At 46.1% G+C, this 18,738-nt stretch overlaps 1 protein-coding gene across 3 annotated transcripts in view; it reads right to left on the bottom strand.

Moving 5' to 3' along the window:
* The window catches only part of AGAP1 (ArfGAP with GTPase domain, ankyrin repeat and PH domain 1), a 544,117-nt gene that overhangs the window by 159,982 nt on the left and 365,397 nt on the right, over window positions 1-18,738 (bottom strand). Inside the window, exon 12 of one of the 3 annotated variants that reach the window (XM_012648858.1) lies at window positions 2,489-2,647. The exons of the other annotated variants lie outside the window; for them this stretch is intronic. Within the exon in view, the coding sequence (XP_012504312.1) occupies window positions 2,489-2,647 (159 nt within the window). The remainder of the gene's footprint in view (window positions 1-2,488; window positions 2,648-18,738) is intronic. 3 annotated transcript variants of the gene reach the window in all.

The following is an 18,738-nucleotide window of genomic DNA, read 5'->3' as shown; positions in this document are numbered from 1 at the left end:
TCCTCTCTGAGTCTTTGTCCACATTGCCCCAATGCTTATAATAACTTCCTCCTGCTGTTTTGCACAAAAAAATCCATCTGGTTCTTTAAGCACCGCTCAAGTTTGATTCTCTTAGGGAAGTTTTCCTCGATTAATTCTATCAGTCCTTACGCTACTTGCACAGCTTGAGCCCTACAGCCCCACCCGGGGTGCTAGTAGGCTGACTCCCGGGGGTGGCCGTGGGGGTGGGCACACACTCGTGTTCCTTATCCCTCGCATTCAGGATTCAAGAATTGTGAGGTCAGGGAGCACCCTGGTCTTTAATGGACACCCATGTATGTTAATAGACAAGAAATTGCTTTGTAAATATAAAAACAGCATCCACATGTAGGTGACTTCTGTCTCATACGGGCACTGCAGAAATACTTGAGTATAGACCGACCCAGTCCCCTTCCATGGAAGGAGACTTCCCACCAAACCAAGGGTCTGGAAATAACGGAGTCATGATTTGGCGGTGTGGAAACGCCCACTGTATACATGTAGCGCTAGACACAAATAGCTGTAGGGAAAAGTTATCCAATGAGTCTTTATCAAAGAAAGAAGTGTGCAAAAGGAAAATTTGAACAGAATGGATTTTAGATCAATATGCTACTTCAAATGCCTTTGCTATAGAAATATTCTGAGAGTAGGAGGCAAGGATTCGGGGTGATGGGTGCTTTTAGGAACTTGTTTTTCAAGTCCCCCGTCCTGAATATAATTCCTGCAGCACAAAAGGAATAGAACCAAAAAGCTGTCACTCTGATCAGATTGTGTTGGCGCCTTGGTGATTCTGCAAGGAGGAAAGCCTTAGAACACAGAAGCTGCCTGGCAAGGCAGGACCCGTCCACGTCACACACGCGCCAGGCTCCGGGGAGGCCTGGCCTGGAGCACCCCACGCCCTCGAAAGGGGCTCTGCATGGGTGCACCTTCACAGGAAGGTGGTGACAGAAATAAACCTTACTAGCAATATTAATGATAATCAATATTTTAAAGTATTTGATAATGAAGTAATTAAATATGTGAACTACTTGCTCTTCCTAAAAAATAACCACGATAATATTAATAGTTGATATTTGGTAGAGGAAGCCACGTACCATGTGTCGTGCCGCATGGCTAATGACTACTCAAGGGAGGGAGAACATGCCCACTGAACAGATGAGAAAACAGAGGCTCATGGAGGTTAGGGCTGTTGCTCAAGGCTGCCCGGTCGGCCGGTGGAGGGGCTGTGGCTGAAGCACACAGCAGGCTGATGGAAGGTTGACCAGGCCTTCTGGGGCAGGTGAGGGTTATGAAGGGCGTAAACTGTAGGAGGTTAACTTATAATGACTTGAAATCCCCTTCACCGGGGTTCTCAAGGTATCACGGTGATTGCAGAGGAAAGGCGGAGAGGAGGCTGCAGGCAGACCTTGCTATCTGCCAAAGCGCCTTCTTTCGAGTGAGGCGGGAGCCCAGGAGCTGGAAATGGGAACAGGACGGGCCCAGCGCAGCAGGTGACGCTGCAGGTTCGCTCCCAGCCGCAGGCTGTCCCAGACCCGCAACGCCGAGGCAGCCTCTGGAGCCGCCGCCCCTGACCGCACTTGGTCTAGAGATGTCTTCCACTGAGGCTCTTGCGTGGCAGCATCTGCCGGAGGAGTGCGGAGCAACTCGAAATAAGGATGATGTTTACCCAAAGCAAACGTCCTGCTGCCGCAGCTGGTGGGTCTACAGGGAAGACCTGATGCTGAATCTTTTAATTAGAACAAATTACGCTAAGATTACTCTCAAACCCTGTCTGATAGATTACATACAACAGTGGGAATTCCTTTAAATACCGGTGAACAGGCCACAGACGAAATGCCACAGGCAAAGCATGCCGCAGCCAGCCAGTGTGCCCTCAACGCTGCTTAATTCATGTTTTCACACACGCCTCGAGACAGTTGCCAGTGTGCACATGCGTTTCCCAAGGAGCTGGCCACGCTTTTCGGAAAAAAAAAATGCTGAAGGAAGTCTGGGGCCGAGGGATTACGGAGGAGACTCTCCAGAATTTAGAGGGTATGCCAGGAATTCTGGAAAATGGTCAAGGAGAATGAATTAACCCTAACGATATAAAATGTGTGCTAACAGGGTAAGTGCAGGCCACGCCGTGTATGGCAGTGTGATCGGGGACATAAAACCGGATGTTACTTCTCAACTCCACCACCTTCGTATCACGTGACCCTGGGTAAGCCACTCGCCCTGTGCACAGCCTCAATTTCCAAATCTGTCGAATGGGGATGAACGTCTATCGCCTGCACTAAAGAGAAACACATGAGATGGCGTGGGCGAGACAGCTCCACAGATGGAAGACGAGACGTGCCCTGCTGCTGCAGCGGCCCCACGGGTGCTGTGCTCCGAGCGGAGCACGAAAGCTTGGGGCATCACGTCCAGCCCCTGGCTGACAACAGAGGACGCTGAAGTGGCCGCGGGTCCGTGGGGCTGTGCCCCCTCTTACCACTGCTGATGGCCGAGTTTGCAATGACCGTAGCCTCACTCCACTGGTCGGCACTGGAGACTGAGTAGGAGCGCTGGTGCATGCCGTCGGGTCGGCTGTTGAAGGAGACCAGGCTGATGCCGCTTGCCATCTGAGACCCAGATGCACTAGTGACATTCCCTAGGAATAAACAAGTCAGGTGAACACCACGGCGGACTGCGGCCCACAGAAGCCAGCACGAGTCAGTCTAGGGGCCTGTGTGCTGGCACACGATGTACCTTACCACCGAGAGCCGCCCTCGTCTTGCCTACCCGGACAATGGAGGCAACAGACAGAAACATTCGAGAGCAATGAAAGGGTGACGCAGATCTTGATGGCGCTTGACAGAGCAAAGTGAAGGGACCTGGTGCTCAGGCGACTGCACACAAGACAACCCTAAACAAAGACACGCAGCCCAACCGTGATCTCTAAACCGCGTGGAAGTGAAGACAAAAGACCCCATCAGTCCTGGGAAAAGCACCCGGCAGGCCAGCAAGAGGGTGAGACAGGCGTCCGCGGTGTCGCCTTACCAATGGCACTGAAAATGATCACCGATTGGGAGTCAACTGCCTGGTGCCCGCAGATTATTTTCATGGTGAAGCTATGCTTTATGATCAACACAAATCAAAGTCCCTAGACACGACACGGAGGGGACGCAGACTCTTAAACCAGGTAAGTTTACTCTTAACCTTGAAAAGACTAAGCAGAGGAAAAATAACCTTAGCGACTTCCTAGCGTACATGGGCCGTGATGAAAAATGATTCCATTGTATACTTAATGATTTGAATCAGTTGCTCAACATCAAAATGAATTATTATCTGGTCACACCAATTTTAGACTCAAAAACATAATTAAGTGCCTTTCTCTAAAGCTCAGCCAGTCACACCTTGCTGCCGGGGAATTAGTCTGTTCGCTCCATACGCAGATCTTCAGAGGTATTAGGGCTTTTTATTTTATTTTTTTTAACTTTCTTCCGATTGTTTTAGTTCAGAACTAATTAAGTTCTAAACTGTTTCAACAGAAGTTTTTCACAGTACAAGATTTTAAATACGCAGCCACATTAGTCGTTCCTAAATGCGGCCAATTACCAGAATTTCCCGTGGAGCTTTTTAAAAATAGAGGCTTCAAAACATACAGATTTTGATTCAGAAGCTCTGGGGCTAGGGAGAATATGCATTTTCAAAAGCACTCAGGTGGTTCGGGGAGCAGCCGGGGGCAGGAAGCAGGGCTCTCCTCACGGGAGCGACCTCACCGTAGTCCCGCGCAGCGCCGAGAGCCACGAAACCACGTCCCGACACGTGCGCGAGCAGCACAGCAAATAAGCGATTGACGAGAAGGAAGGGTTTAGCTTTTAAAATACATTCCTACCTTGAAAAAAAGATCCCTGTTTTATGCTGCTGTCTGACTGGGTACATTCTGAATTTCACGAGGGAAATTATTCATAGATGGTCTACCTGGTTCCAGAAAACAGCCACAAGTGACACCCAGGAAGGCCACGGATCTTCCCAGCCAGAGAGCGGTCCCTGGACCACCAGCAGGCATCGTGAGGCACGTTAGAAAGGCAGAATCCCAGCACCTGCCTTTTCGTGAGGTCCCCAGAGGAACTGTGTGCCCACTGGAGTTTGAGTGGACGTGCTACAGAGCTCAGGTTAATTAAAACAACGAGCACTCACACTGGAGAATAACCACCGCAATGCAACAAAAACTAATCAAAGCTCTGCACCACCACCGACCACTGTTACCAAGGCGCTCAGGCCTTGGCACCCAGCTCAGGTGTTTGCTTATTCCCCATCACACCCTCCAGACCCCACGCAGCTCTGATGTTTTAAGAGCTTGATTTGAGGGCTCAGACGAGCCCTAACCCTAGAAATGCACAGGGCTGCTCCTAGTCCCACATCAGCGTGACAGGGCTGCGCCGATCTCCCACTCCTGTGCTTATACCAAGCCTCCAGCAGCCATGCGAGGTGGGTTAGGCGCCTGGCACTAGGGGAACACCACATGTTCCTCTCAGATTCTCCATGTGCCACCATGGAGGCTAACCCGTATCCGTCCTATGGGTCTGGGACATCTTGGCCAGGTCCATATTACGACAGGGCATTCAGATCCCACGGTGGGCAGCAGTCCTGCAGAGCAGACGAGATGCTCCCACCTGCAGGGGCGTGGCTGGGTCTCCTCCTGCAGCCTGTGTCTCCCGTGTTCCTGCTGCACCCCTTCTCTGGCCTGCTTCCCTCCCGGGCAGGCACCCACATAGGCTGCATTCACCCATTGGCTCCAGCACCTTCTGCCTTCTCTCTGGGCACAAGCAATGGGGACCACAGTGGGAATGGAGTGATATGGGGGTTTGTGCCTGGGCTGCCTCCCTGAGCAGGCTTCCTAGAGTGCCCCCACTCTCTCCTTGGCCTTTGGGGCCTGTGGGTGGTCCCAGCACCACTTCTGCCAGCCCTGCTGCTGCACTGTCCCCTATGCTTCCTTTCCCCACAGGGACCCTGACCCCACACACCCACCCACTGAAGCAGCTTTGGGGAATTGGTGCCTCCCAAGAGTGGCTTCCAGGGCTCCCTTAGCCCATTCCTGCTTTCATCACCTGAATTCCAAGCAAACAAGGCTTCAGGACATTGCTAACATTTTCATGGGTGAAAGGAAATGAGAAAGGTGGGAAAAGAATCGTGGAAAAGAACAATGAGAAGATACATGCAAGATACATGAGACACCGCCTTTACTGTGACCAACCGCTATGCCAGGCTCCTCTGAGCCCGTCCCACCTGCAGGGACACTTGCCATGTGGTGAAAATGTCAAGGAGATGATTCCTTCCTCACTATAATGCCCATCTGGACCTCTGACAAGTCATTATCAACTGTGGAATCTGCCCACAAATTTCATCTTATACCAGCTTTAGGCACATAAGGTCCAAATACCTGAAAACCAAAAAATAATTTCTGTCCATCCATCCATCCATCTTTGGTTTGACGATGACGATATGGCACTTAATATAGCGCCACTTCCCTTCCTCATTCTCCCTAGACAGTGGTTCCCTGAGGACAACCAGTCTAAAAACCTTCTAAAATGATTTCCTTTAAAAGGCAGGGGAAGTCACTTTAGCGCATCTATCACTCACTGCTTGAAATAAAACTCCAGAAACAAGTATCAACATGCACGTAGTGATGTCCAAATCCATCTAAACTCAAGCAGGGGGCATGTAAAATGTTCGGAGGGAGATAACTGATAAAGAACTTGTCTTACTTTTATAAGTTCTTCATCTCAAGGCCAAACATCACACCGGGGCAGAAGGAAAGGGGAGATTCCTCAAAACGTACACACTGAGAGACAACAGGGTACTGCTGCTCATGGATTCGTGGCTGGCCCACTGGTTTCCAAACTTGTGACTGTTCGTCCGATGAAATTCAAGCACGAGTCCAACACGTTAAGATGCTAGTGGGGCGGCTCTGGGGTATGGCTCAGAGCCTGCCTTCTGCCTTCTGCCTCCTGGGAGGCTCCCCAAGGAGCCAAACTGGGACCTCTGGGGTGAAGAACCTCCTGGAAGGACCACATGCTCCTGGTGTCCAGATGGAAGAATCTAAAACAGCGGTGCATGGTCCCCCACAACGAGCAGATGCTTCGACCCCTGCAGCTTGTGAGGGTCCCCTTATCCCAACCACACTTGATTCCCAATTGTGGGACTGAACAGAAACTACACGAATGAATTCTGGCCAAATCAGGGTGTGTACGTGGACACAGCTACAAAAGTGGGATCCGAACCCACAGCCCTGTCTCCAGGGCTCACACCTGCCCCCGCCCTGCACCCACCGCACTCAACGACCTGCCCACCTTGCTTCTGGTCTTTGCTTATTCTGAGTTACAAAACCTTTCAAAAATACGTATAGGAAGATTCTCATTTCAGAAAGAAAATATTTCCAATTTTCTTTTAACGGAGTAAACCTCTTCCATATATACTCATTCACTCTATTTTATATCTGTTAAAATTTTTCCGGAAAAACCAAACTAATCATCATGTAAGGAAACAAAAGTATTTTCTGTGACGATGCACAAATATATCTGTTTAACTGAAAGCAAAAAAATTATGAAGGGTAAGAAACATTGTTTCTGCCCTAAAGAGAAACAATGAGGGATCAGAAACAGGTACTTGCCTTTAAATGTAAATGCGTGAAGACATGTGCTTTGACTCTGAGGCAAACCAGCGGCCCACGGATCGAGCCACGTCACAACGGAACAGCTGTGTGGGCGTCACAGGGCCGTGAATCCTCTCCCCAGCGCGAGCAGTGCAGGGCCGAGCTCACACTTCAGGGCATTCTATGCTTAATTTCAGTAAATCCATCAGTCGAAGGAATAAGCAACCCCCAAAAGTTTAGGGAATATTTTTAATAACTGCATACATTTCACATCTAATTCCAGTAGGTCATAATTTCTAATGCTTATTTTTATACACAATCTAATATGTAATTTCATTTTTGTTCTTGAATGAATGTCACTAATTCACTGGCCAAGTACGCAGTCCCTGCTTCCAGTTTTTCTCTGTGAGCGTCTACAACACCTGCCCCGTGCTGCCACACAGGGAGTTTCCAACACTTCCGAAAATACCTTTAAGCATAAAAGGGAGCAGCTTTGTTTCAAATCACTTCATCCCCACTCACAGTACTTGAGGGCCGCGGTTTTCACTGAATGGTGATTCCTCTCACGTGAAGGAGTTATTAATTAAGACCGAGGCTCTCAAGTTCTCACTTGTGAGGGAAGTCGACGACTCTGATTGCCTGAGAGGTGCAGATCTTGACATCGAGACCACCCAAGACACAAGTGCGCCTGAGCACTGTTCCGAACGCGGTCGAGGTTGGCCTGAAGTGCACCGGACCCACCAGGCCAGCCTGGCTCAGCTGGAGACGGCCCCGCCTGGCTGGGGGCCGCCGTGCCCCGCAGTCAGGCTGGAGGGCTGGGGATCCAGGCCCACCTGGCCACCAACCGTCAGTGAAGACACCTGGCTCTGCCGCTGCTGTACAATTAGTTAAGTCGAATTCTTACACCTACCCTTGACAGCTGAAGGGTGTCTTGAAGAGAAGACCCCAGCTCTTGCCACCGGGCCACGAGAGTTTCAAGTACACGATGGCCGTAAGTAGGATTGGAGCTACAAACCAGAAATGCCGGGGTCTGCCACAAGCCTGCCCCGACCCCGGCCCTAGTAATGCCCAGAGAGAATGCCTCTTGCTTTTGTCCCCAGCAAGGAACCCCCTAAACACGTACCTGTTTTGCTTTAGAATTTCATTTGTGTGTCTGAGGAATAAACTGCGAAGCCGGGATCTTTTAGATGTGGAAGAACTCTTAGCGCCATAGTGGGAATTTCTTTCTTTCCGAGCACGCCTCTTTCCTGGCGCGGAGGAAGTATGTCTGACAAGTGGTTCTAACTCACCAACCTCAAGTCAGGGGCAATGGACAAGAGGCCCTGAAAGGAAGCCGCTGCTCACGGGAGCCGAGGGGACGCTTGCCTGCGCTGGGGACGAGGACAAGGCAGCGGCCTCCTTGCGGTGGGTCCTTCCACGCTCTCCTTCCCTCCCTCCCCTCCCCTTCCCTTCCACTCTCTCTGTGGCCAGTGCCTGCACCACTCTCCTGCCCGCGGACAGCTTTCCACGGGTCTCAGCTTCTTCACGTCTTCCGAGCACGGCGCCAGCACACTTTTGTTCTCTGTTATCTTTTCAGAGATGCCAACAGAGTGAACAGACTGGGATGACAGGGATAGTGTCTTCCTCCAGAGGAGGGCAGGTCTGTTTGCTGTCTGGGATAATAAAGGCACTGTCACTGTCCCTGGCAAAGGTTGGGCAGGCTTGCTTACATCCCATCGTAAGAGGCTGGGCTTTCCTAAGCTCAGGGTTCTTCTCCTACAATGGAAGCCACCGTCTGTGCTGGTGTCACCTTGCAGGAACTGGTGCTGGTGAAATAGTGCGGGACGATGGTGATACTCTGGCTGCGACTGCGGCAATAAACCGTCCTTCATCTTGACCCAAGAGTGTCATCACCCACAAACCTGTGGCAGGCTAACCTGTTAGCTCATGGGGAGAATCGGACCCTGCCCAGTGCTTTCCATCTGTTATAACACTGGCTGCCCATGGCCTTGAGCCCCTGCTGTGCTGGGCACAGCCAAGGTTTGCCCTCAGCACACCTACAGTCTGGTCTGGTAGAAGGTAGCAGGCAAGCCTACATGCAGCCAAAATGCAAAGCCACAAGCAAGTATGAGGGGCAGGGAGCTCACCCCTGCTGGAAGGTACGGGAGACACTCCATGGACACTGCAGATTTATTTTAGACTTTGGAACTAGACCCATCTAGATAAAGAATAGGTAGAAAGAGGAGATACTACCTTATACTCTCTCAGGACAACCTAAACTGCTGTTCTCATTGACCTACCGGACGTAGGGCTTTCGTAAGACATGTCCATCCAATCTGTTTCTTCCTCCCTCAAGATTCTTTGCCTTCCACGTCCCTCCAGATGAAAATCAGACAGACGTACATAAACGTGTCATCAAAAAGCACGTACAAGGATGTTCACAGCAGCATTGCTCACACCAGCTCCACGCTGGGAAGGACTGAAATGTCCACCTGCCACAGGTGCGCCGTGGTGCAGTGGAACATCACACACCAGCAAGGACAGACGGACTCCTGGCGTGGGCCACCACAGCAATGACCATCACAAACAGAACGCAGAGCAAGAGAGGACGAACGCAAGAGCTCTGACTTTCAGCATCCCGCTCAGGAACGGGCAGAACTGTCTCCAGGGCGAGAAATCAGATGATCACACCTGCGTGTGGGGCTGGCGGTGGGCAGTGATGGGAAGGGGACCGTAGGGGCTTCCTGGGGGGCTGGCCACCTGTCCACTTGGCTGTAACTTAGGATTTTGCACTTTCTACGTGTATGTTATATCAAAAAAATTTACCCCAAAAAGATAAAAAATGTCATTTCAATGGTTTGTAAATGCAGAGGTCAGGTCAGGAAGTATAAGAGATGGAATCGGTTTGGGCAAGTTAACAGTTTTATTGTCCTTAAAGAGTGGCTCCACCCTAAACAGTACAGGACCTATTTGGCATTTGTCTTGGTCTTTTCCCCCAAATATTATCTGCAATACCATGAAATACATGGTTGACTACCTGGCCCCTGACGAACTCAGAGTGTTTCCTCCAATACCGCATCTGCGGATCAGCTGGCACTTGCCCAGATTAGCGGGGGGCGGCCGCATTACCATGCTAATCCACGTCCTCCCAGCGCCACTTCCTTGATATGGATATGCGCGTGTGCTTACTGGGCCGCCTTGATTAGTGCAAGCTTCCATGTGTCAAAAGCGCCAGATCTTTCCAAAGAATAATTTTCGTTGTACTTACATCCCTAAAGTGTAAGAGTTGATTTGAAAAGGTACTTACCTCCACCATATGCTATTTTTCTTTAAACAATTTGCATTTCAAAGTGAATATGGCATTTATATCTGAATGCACATCAGTATGTTGCCTGATCTGATCTCAAATGAGCATGAAAAAGATGCTGGTTTTCTATTGAACAAGAATGTTTTCATCCACCAAATGACATCAAAGACAGAATTCCTCTTTTAAGCTATAGGCTTATTACATTAAAAATAGCCTGTTCTGATTTTTAAAAATATACTCTGAAATGACTTTTCATAGCATTCAAATAAAGATTCAACAATAATTTCCTTTAACATACAAAATTTTGTTCATGGTACCTTCCAATTTTGCTCTCTCTTCACAAATAAGACTTAACGGTACCAAAGAGTTGAAGTAGGAAGATGAGACTTAGCATTTGCCTTAATGGTTAAATAAGCTCAAAAAGCGCAGCAACGACTGGCGCTAAGTGACACTGAACTTTCACAAACACTGTGGGGGAGGGGACCCCCCCAAATTCTATGAGAACCTGAGTGTAAAACAGACATTTATCCCCACTGTGGAATTGTATATAACTTAAAAAAAATCATAATGACAGGAACGTGACTGATAGGAGCTCACCCTTCCCCTCGCAGAGGCCTCACCTTTAGAAACATCCAGAGAAAAATCTAGAAACATCCAGATTTTTGGGTCCAGTTGCGTTCATATATAGCTTCAAATGTTACAAAAACTCAGCGTGAGCAGCTGCCTTGCAAACCCGCAGCTGTGCCACACCCCGTTCTGAGCGTGCGGAGAAAACCGGGTTCCCCAGAATCGCAACTGGACGAGGGAGGCCACCTGAATGGTCACGTGGCTCCACACTAGGCCTTCGCCAGCTGTTCCGTCCTCTATATAAACCCCAAAACAATATAATTCACAACATGACCATAAAAAGTGAGACACAAGTGATTTAGGAGCCCGTGAGCAGGGCCCACTTGTGTTGGTGTTTGCACTGGAAATCTGCCCCACTTTTGGCATCCGGGATTTCAGGCTAAGAGGATGTTTTCCAAGGACATGTTCTGTATCTTAAACTTGCAGGCCTCCAGGACCCGCGTCCCGTGATATGTGCTCTGTACAACAGTGCAATTCAACACCTCTACTCCTGAGATACGAATCTGGTATTTCCCTACACTGTACTTTTTTGGAGTTATATATTTTCCACATTATGTTTATCAGAGATAAAAGACTGAAGAGTCCAGACCCAATAACAACGCGAAATGCAACTACTACTAAATACAGCATGTGGCTAAGTGCAGGATTCAAAATCCTGGAATTAGATAGTTCATGGTTATTTCCTAAAATGTGGAAACAGTTCATTTTATTCTGATTTTTCCCTGTTTTAATTATCATGTCAAGGAAAAAACAATAGGACTCTATTTTGTTGTATGAATTTCTTAAAACTTATTTTGCAAAGTTATACAGATATACAAATAATGTAAATTATAATAAACAAAACGCCATCTAATAGATCAATTCGTTATTGAATATTTGCATATATTTTTCTTAGTTATAACCACAAAAAAGATGTAATTTTATATTATGCTTCTTTAAGATAACTTCCTAGTCATTCTCTTATGGTGTTACATAATCTTCATAATAATTTTAATATACGTAACATTTTATTGATTTAATGTAGATAATTTATACTAGCATTTTCCTACTTCTGGATAGTTTTGGTTGTTTCTAACTTCTCATTATCATAAACAACACTGCAAAGGACATCTTCTACTTTTAAATTTTCCTTAGCATAAATTCTCAGAAGAGTTACTACCAGGACAAACAGCATACATATCTTTCCGATTCAGAATAAATGTTGCCAATTAACTTTCTTAATGACCAGTGGCTAAAAGAAGATGGAACCTGGGCATCTTTAAAGCAATTCAGTCCATAATTTGTAAAATGGATAATAATAAAGAAATGGTGATAATAATGATGATAATAATATGCCCCATGTGGTTAATATAATGATCAAATTATGTAAAGCACTCTGTAAACTGCAAAGCCTCTGCAGATATCAGTTGTTATTAATCTCATCAACAGTGGGTTTTCCTTTTCTCTATAGTTTATTTTTTAGCAAACGCTTAAAATGGAATATTGCTAATTTTGTTTGTCTTTAAAATCTAAAGAGTCTGAATATTTTCCTTCTGTTTTTCTCACAATGGGGCCTCTTCATGTGTGAATCGCTCACGTCATCTGCCTCCTGTCTGTTTGTTCTGGTGCTGCCATCACTTCTCATGGGCTCAGGCAACCGCTCGCTGAGTATTTGCGGAGCACCTAACACCAGCCAGTGGAGTGCTAGGGCTGTGGCCGACTCAACGACACCCAGTCTCCCAAAATTCCAAAGGTCTGATGATCAGAGTTACGCCAATGTTAAAGGTACAGTTTATAAAAGGAAGGGAGGAGAGAAAGAAAAGAAACCACGTGCTTCGGACACGATGCATGCAGTGATGAAGGACATTACCTGGCAGCAGGTGGCGGTGAGCTAGACAACTAGAATCGCTGCCTACAGCCCATCGCTGGATTATTGCTCTGTCTTGGGGATGGACACAATGTGGCATTTGATACAATTCAAGATAAAATATTAAGCACATCAGAAGGTAAGTTCTCACTTAAGTGATTATATGTAGAAATAAATTTAAATATTTACTCAAGAGACCAGTCTGCTTTTCCCAGCCACACAACTCAACACCGAGCAGAAAAAGAGAGTACAGAGCCCAGACCCAATGGCAACGTAGTTACCACTGAATACGTGGCCATGCTCAGAATTCAAAATCCTGGAAACCAGACAGTTCATGGTCACTTCCTGAAATGTGAAAACAGCTAATTTTATTCTGATTTTGCAAGAATGAATTTTGCACAAGGACTTCTCACCTTCCCATTTTTATCTGCTTAAGGAACACTCACTACCACTGACCCTGAAGGTGCTCACAGAGAGAGCCCTCACTGCTTCGCTTGCCCACAACCACTTCTTGGTATGAGTTGCGTGAACTGCTGATATGCAGGACAGTGATAATGAGGTATGGCAACATTACAAACATGGAGAATAAAACTAAGCAGTTTTTGTTTGTTCAGTCTCTTCGTTTGCCACGCATAATGGTTCCATCTTTAAAATATTCTTTCTCCTTTGTTATGATAAACACAAGAGGTGCTTTTGACACAAATTCCACTTTGATCTGACCATAGTGTTGTCAGGGGTGCTTTCTTTGGTTGTCACTGAGTTTTATGGTCCCTTTCAGGGAGGAGGCCACGGTGGGCACACGGCTCTACCCTCAGAAATGCTCACTTCTGCTTGTTTCTCTCCCTTCCAGCTCTTATAAAATCTCTCACAACTGCATAGGGCAAAGACATAGAAAATACGGAGCACTAAGGAAGCCCCTGTTCAGAAGTCTGATGACACAAGGTGGCTTACTTGTTTCTCGGTTGGAATGTTTCTGGGTTTTACTGTTTGTTAGAAATATTCCAGAAAGACAAACGTTCTCAGTCTGAGTGGTCACTACCAAGCAATCGGCCACAGGTTTGGGGATAGAACAACATCATGACCACCCTGAAACGTTCTCCCCGGCCAACGTGGGAAAGGACAGTAGAAAGCAGGCAAGTCGCGGACCCGGCTCTAGCCCGGAAGGGCGGAGCGCTTGCCGGAGCTTGGTCAGGTTCCGGCGCACGCCGAGGGCAGGGACGACTGCTGAGATCCTTCCCCGCCCTGCGGCTTTCTTACAGCTCCTCCCCTGCTGACCACGTCACTGTCCCGAAAGCACCATTTCAACAGCAGAAACACTATTCTTCACCAAACACACATGTTTTTGAGAGGAAAAGAAGTTCTCAAAGCAACTCTTTTTACTTACATGTGCACCTACTGCCAGAGATGCGCGGCTCAGTGTCCCCTCCACCCGTTATGTCTTGAGCCGAAATCATCAAGAACCAAGCTCTTTTGTAAGTTCTTACAGAAAACAACACTCCTTTTAGAGTTCAAATACATGAAGCATTCCTTAAATTGGAAGTATGATTCTCACTTATTTCTGAACTGTCCAAGGATCTTGACCACCAAGGCTACCACGGAGGAACTGCTATCTGAAAGAAGCCACTAATCTCATCCTCAGTATCTACCACTTGTATTTCATATAGTGGGTAATACTTGGTAATACTTCCTTAAGGAAAAAATAATTGCCAGGTCACAAAACTGAAAGAGGATAACAAAGAAATAGAAATAATGGTCTATGTGTTGAAGAGTTTACAATTTAATGATGGAAACAAGAGAAAACAAACTTGCCTAACCCTCAGCGGGAGAAATGTATAAACACCAAAACAACTAACAATCTAAGAATGCATTTCTCATCAGAGCTAAAGATGCTCCAACTCTTATATACAATAAAATATTAGCTTCAGTGTCTTTTAATTTCAGATTTAGCTAACTTCCTGAAATTTTAGTCTAATAGAAACCTCACAAAACATTAATTTTTTCCTAAGACAATTATTGAATAGCTATCACAATTGATTCCAACAAAACTTGGTTTGCAAAAGCAGCTATCACATGATACTAATTTTGGGATTTTTTTCAGAAAAATAATTCTCAACCAATAAGGCTTCCCTTTGCAAGTGTTCTACCAAGTTGCTAGAAGGGTGTTTAGTAGACACACCCGATTTACGCACCAGAGAATTGAATGTTGTAACCGAAGTCCAAAGTGTGGGGAATTCCCGGGTGACCACGGCCGACACGGGTGTTCCACCATGTTCCACCGAGCACATGTGGATCGGCAGCGCACATCCTGGGCACGGAACAGACTCCGGAGTTATTAAAATGTTTTCTAGACCATTTGAAACTAAACAAAGAAAAACTTTGTTTCCATGAGACAACAACGGATCTAGTTTTGATGTCGCGTTATTTTTTTTTAATAGCTATTACCACTGTAACAGCAGCTTCGCGACTCTGCGTGTGCAGTGTGAGCAGTTTTGATAAACAGCCTCTGCGGGCCACACAACGGGGATAATGTATCCTTAAGTACCGCCAATGAGCTGCCATTCTGCACAGCCAATTACTTCTGTGCGTCTGTCACTCAAAGGAAAAATGACTGAGCCCATTAGATCAAACCTTTGTCACTGTTCCTAATGCACTCTTAGGCCTCATTAATCTCCGGGAGCAGCAACAGAGCCGCCGGTGCCTCATTGCCTCCCCCGAACAGGCCCACGTGAAGCCTCTCATCTCTCCCCCAAGTGCACCGCGTTAATCAAGCTCTCCTTATTACCCCGGTCCCTGTCACGGCGGAGAGCGCTCCCTCTTAAATGCTCTCATTATGACCCATCTTTAGAGCTGGCTAAGTGGAAAAAAAGAGAGAGGGAGAGAGGGAGAAAGAGGACGAGGGAGAAAGAAGAGAGGAAAAGGCGAGTCTGATCACATTAATATTCATGACAATAATTAGTATTCTAGGTCACTGAATATTCATGCTATTAGTTTGGTTTTTTTATGGGTTTGCTGGATGTCCTGATTGCTGAAGTGTGGAGAAAACAGCATGGTTGAGGCTTTAGATGTCAACGGCAGTTCAATACTCCAAACACATTTGCCGTCCCCGCCTCCCCACCCCCCCCACGGAAAATCAGCTCCAACCCTCCCGAAGGCTTTAATATTTTGCAACCACTGGGGGGCCTATGCTGGGTGGGGGGGATGTGGAGGAGAAGGGGAAAGGTTTCCTTTTACAAAGATCCAAGCATCAATCTGGTTAGGATAAAAACATACCCATAGTTGCAAAATCCCAACAAAGACACACTTTAGAGACAGGAAGATATCTGTCATCCAAAAATGCCACAATCAGGAGTTAATAGAATAAAGTGACCACAGGACACAGAAATGGAGCAGATAGCTCCATGGAGATCCACGAAAGTCCCGAAGGGCGTTTCTTCTGCCTGCCCCTCTCCTGCCACGACCGTCGACGCTGTTTGCTGGGAAACACGGTTTATGGCGTCGAAGCCATATACGTTCGTTATGTCTACTCAAAGCCTATTTGAAAAAATAATTCAAAACATAATTTCTCTCCCCTCTTCCTTGCTTTTATCATAACTATGATGATGAATTAATGATGTAATTCTGAAAAGTCACCCTGGGCCAAGCTTTTAAGAGGCATGCAGCGTGCTATTCTCACTAGAACACAGAGGTAGACACCATTTCCCCACTTTAAAGACAGGGAAGCTGAGGTTTAGAGAGACAAATGCGTGAGACCCCAGGATGGGGGACATGGGAGTCAATTTACTGTTTCTGACTGTGAAGCCCCTACTCTTCGGCCATTATGATTTTCTGCTATATACATGTATGTCGAAATAACTGCCAGAGCTAAAACAACTCTGTATTCTATGTGGATACAGTTTTTCCAAACCAGCCTTGCCAAAAACTCATGTCAGAAAATACTTTTGGGCATTTTACTTCCTTCTCTGGAAGTACGCCTGAAATTAAAGTCGGGCAGATTCTCTAAAATGTGGCTTCTGGTGGATCCCCGCTGGAACGGCAACGTGAAGACAACGCGGGTTTTGTGCCAAAAGAATGGGAACGCATGATGCCATGGACATTCTGAGGAGTGAGTGACCCTGGATGAGGGAGGCAGGATTTAACCAGGCCTGAAAAAAGAAACATATTTTGGAATAGTCGTTTTTTTTTGTTTTTTTTTTCCTGGGGTACATCCTTCAGTAATTTTTTTAAAAACCCCTTAAGAGGGACACGTCCCATAGCCCTGCATGTCATCATCCTAAGACATTTTTTTTCCCACCTTTCTTTGATTGGTAATAGGCTTTGCATAGGCTTCTAGGTTCAAAATTATTTGTCCTTAGAAGAGAATATTTCCATTATCTTTAAGCATGCCGTGTTGCTCTTAAAGACATCTACGGTTTGTCAGGTTTCTCTCGCTGTATGTAACCTTGTTCTTCTGGATGCTTTTTAGAATTTTCTTTTTATTTTTACAGAGCTTCCTCTCCCATCCAACTTGACACTTGACTCTTCAGATGTCCCTGTTCACCTCTAACATCTTTTCTTCTGCTATATCTTTGATCACCAACATTGTCTTTAGCCACCTTCTTCATGGTATTTAACCCATTGAATTTTTTATTTCTGCAATCTTTTTTCTTTAATTTCCAAGAACTCTTTCTCCCATAATCTTTTCATATAATCTTTTTTGCTTTGTTTCATTTTATGAGTATGATAACTAACCTTTTAAATCTTTCTGATAGCTATAATTTCCTTTTAAATTTGCTCTCCCCAAATTGTCACACTTTTTCTTCTGAGATCAACTGTCCTTTTGTTCATCTTGGTTGTCCACTCACATTTATGAATAAGAGCATGTTGTTCGATGAGGCAGATGAAAGGGTTTTCTCTGCAGCCTTGGACAACTCCTTCCTGAATGAGAAGGCTGGCTGTGGGCTCCGAGCAGGTATGTGGCCCATGCTGACCAGTAGGTTCCAGTTTAGACCGGCAATGTGGGGGGCTGTGGGTAGGCTGGTGCCACCCCATCCCCTTGCAGCTCCTCTGCACTGGTCAATGCGTGAGCCCAGAAGTGACACACGAGCTTAGTTATCAGTAGGACACAAGGTAGGTACTTTGACAATGCATTTTTCTTCCACTTTCCGAAGCCCATGGCAAACACTGACATTAAGATCACCACATCTTTAGCATTTTAACCTCTGAAATGTAGTCATTGTTTCAATACTGGCAAACCACGTCCCAGTTCTAGGAATCAAAAAACACCTCCACACGTGGAAATTTCCCATCCAATTGCCCCATTTGTCCCCTTGGCACTTACCACAGTCTACAATGAGCTTATTTGTGTGTTTATCTTCTGACTCCTCCACCCTCACTGGAGTGTAAGGCTCCTGTAGGGCCAGTTTTGCACTGTTTCTCACCCTCCCAAACCTCCAGAGTGTTCATCAGGGATGGGTGCACGGTGGAGTCAGTGGGCACGGAAAATGAACAGCGTAAGAGGCAAAGCAATGAGGTATCCGAGTCAGTGAACTGGTTGGTAGAAGTGAAAAGCCCACATCGACATACAGTTAGGCATTACAATATTTGAAATATGGAATGCATTATGACCGTATACTAGAAAATCAAGAGAAAGATCCAAATGGCTATTACAACAAATAGAGTTCAGTAAGATAGCTGGATACACAAAATATAAAAATTATGAGCTTTCTTATTTCTTGCCAATTAGATGAGATAATACACCCCACGCCTCTAAAAAACATTAGCCTCACAATGCACCAAAATTACTAGCTAACAGAGTAGATTAACAAGATACATCCAGGATCTACATGAAGAAAAACTCTAAACTTTCCTGGAGGCATAAAATAAATTTGAATACACTAAGAATAGTGTCCCATGACGAGCTCAACATAGTGAAGGTGTCAGTTCCAACACAATTAACCGACAGCTTGAGACCAAGGCCAATTAAGGTCACAATGGGAAGGAGAATGTTTCAAGTTATTCTGAAGTTCATTTGAAAAAAATAAGTGGGTAGCAATAGCCAAGAAAAGCTGGAAGATAAGAAGTATTAAACTGTGTTATACTACCAGATATAAACTGAGCCATATCCAACACAAGGTAAGGCAAGATAGTGACAGTGGGTCAATGGAATAGATCCGAGAGCCCAGAAACAGCCAGTCTGATTAAGTGATTTAGTTGTACAACAAAGGAGACACATAGAATTAACAGGGAAAGAAAAAATTTAAGAAGGAGCAAAAGGACAATTGGTAATTTATTTGAATAAAAAATTTAATTAGATTTCCTGTCACACACAATAGGCCCAAACAAATTAAAGGTGGAGTAGCGGTTAAA

Source organism: Propithecus coquereli, unplaced genomic scaffold, assembly GCF_000956105.1.
Source record: "Propithecus coquereli isolate 6110/MARCELLA unplaced genomic scaffold, Pcoq_1.0 Scaffold295, whole genome shotgun sequence".
NCBI classification, from domain to species: Eukaryota; Metazoa; Chordata; class Mammalia; order Primates; family Indriidae; genus Propithecus; species Propithecus coquereli.
The sequence above is the reverse complement of the archived record's forward strand: the minus strand, read 5'-3'. Positions and strand labels throughout refer to the sequence as shown.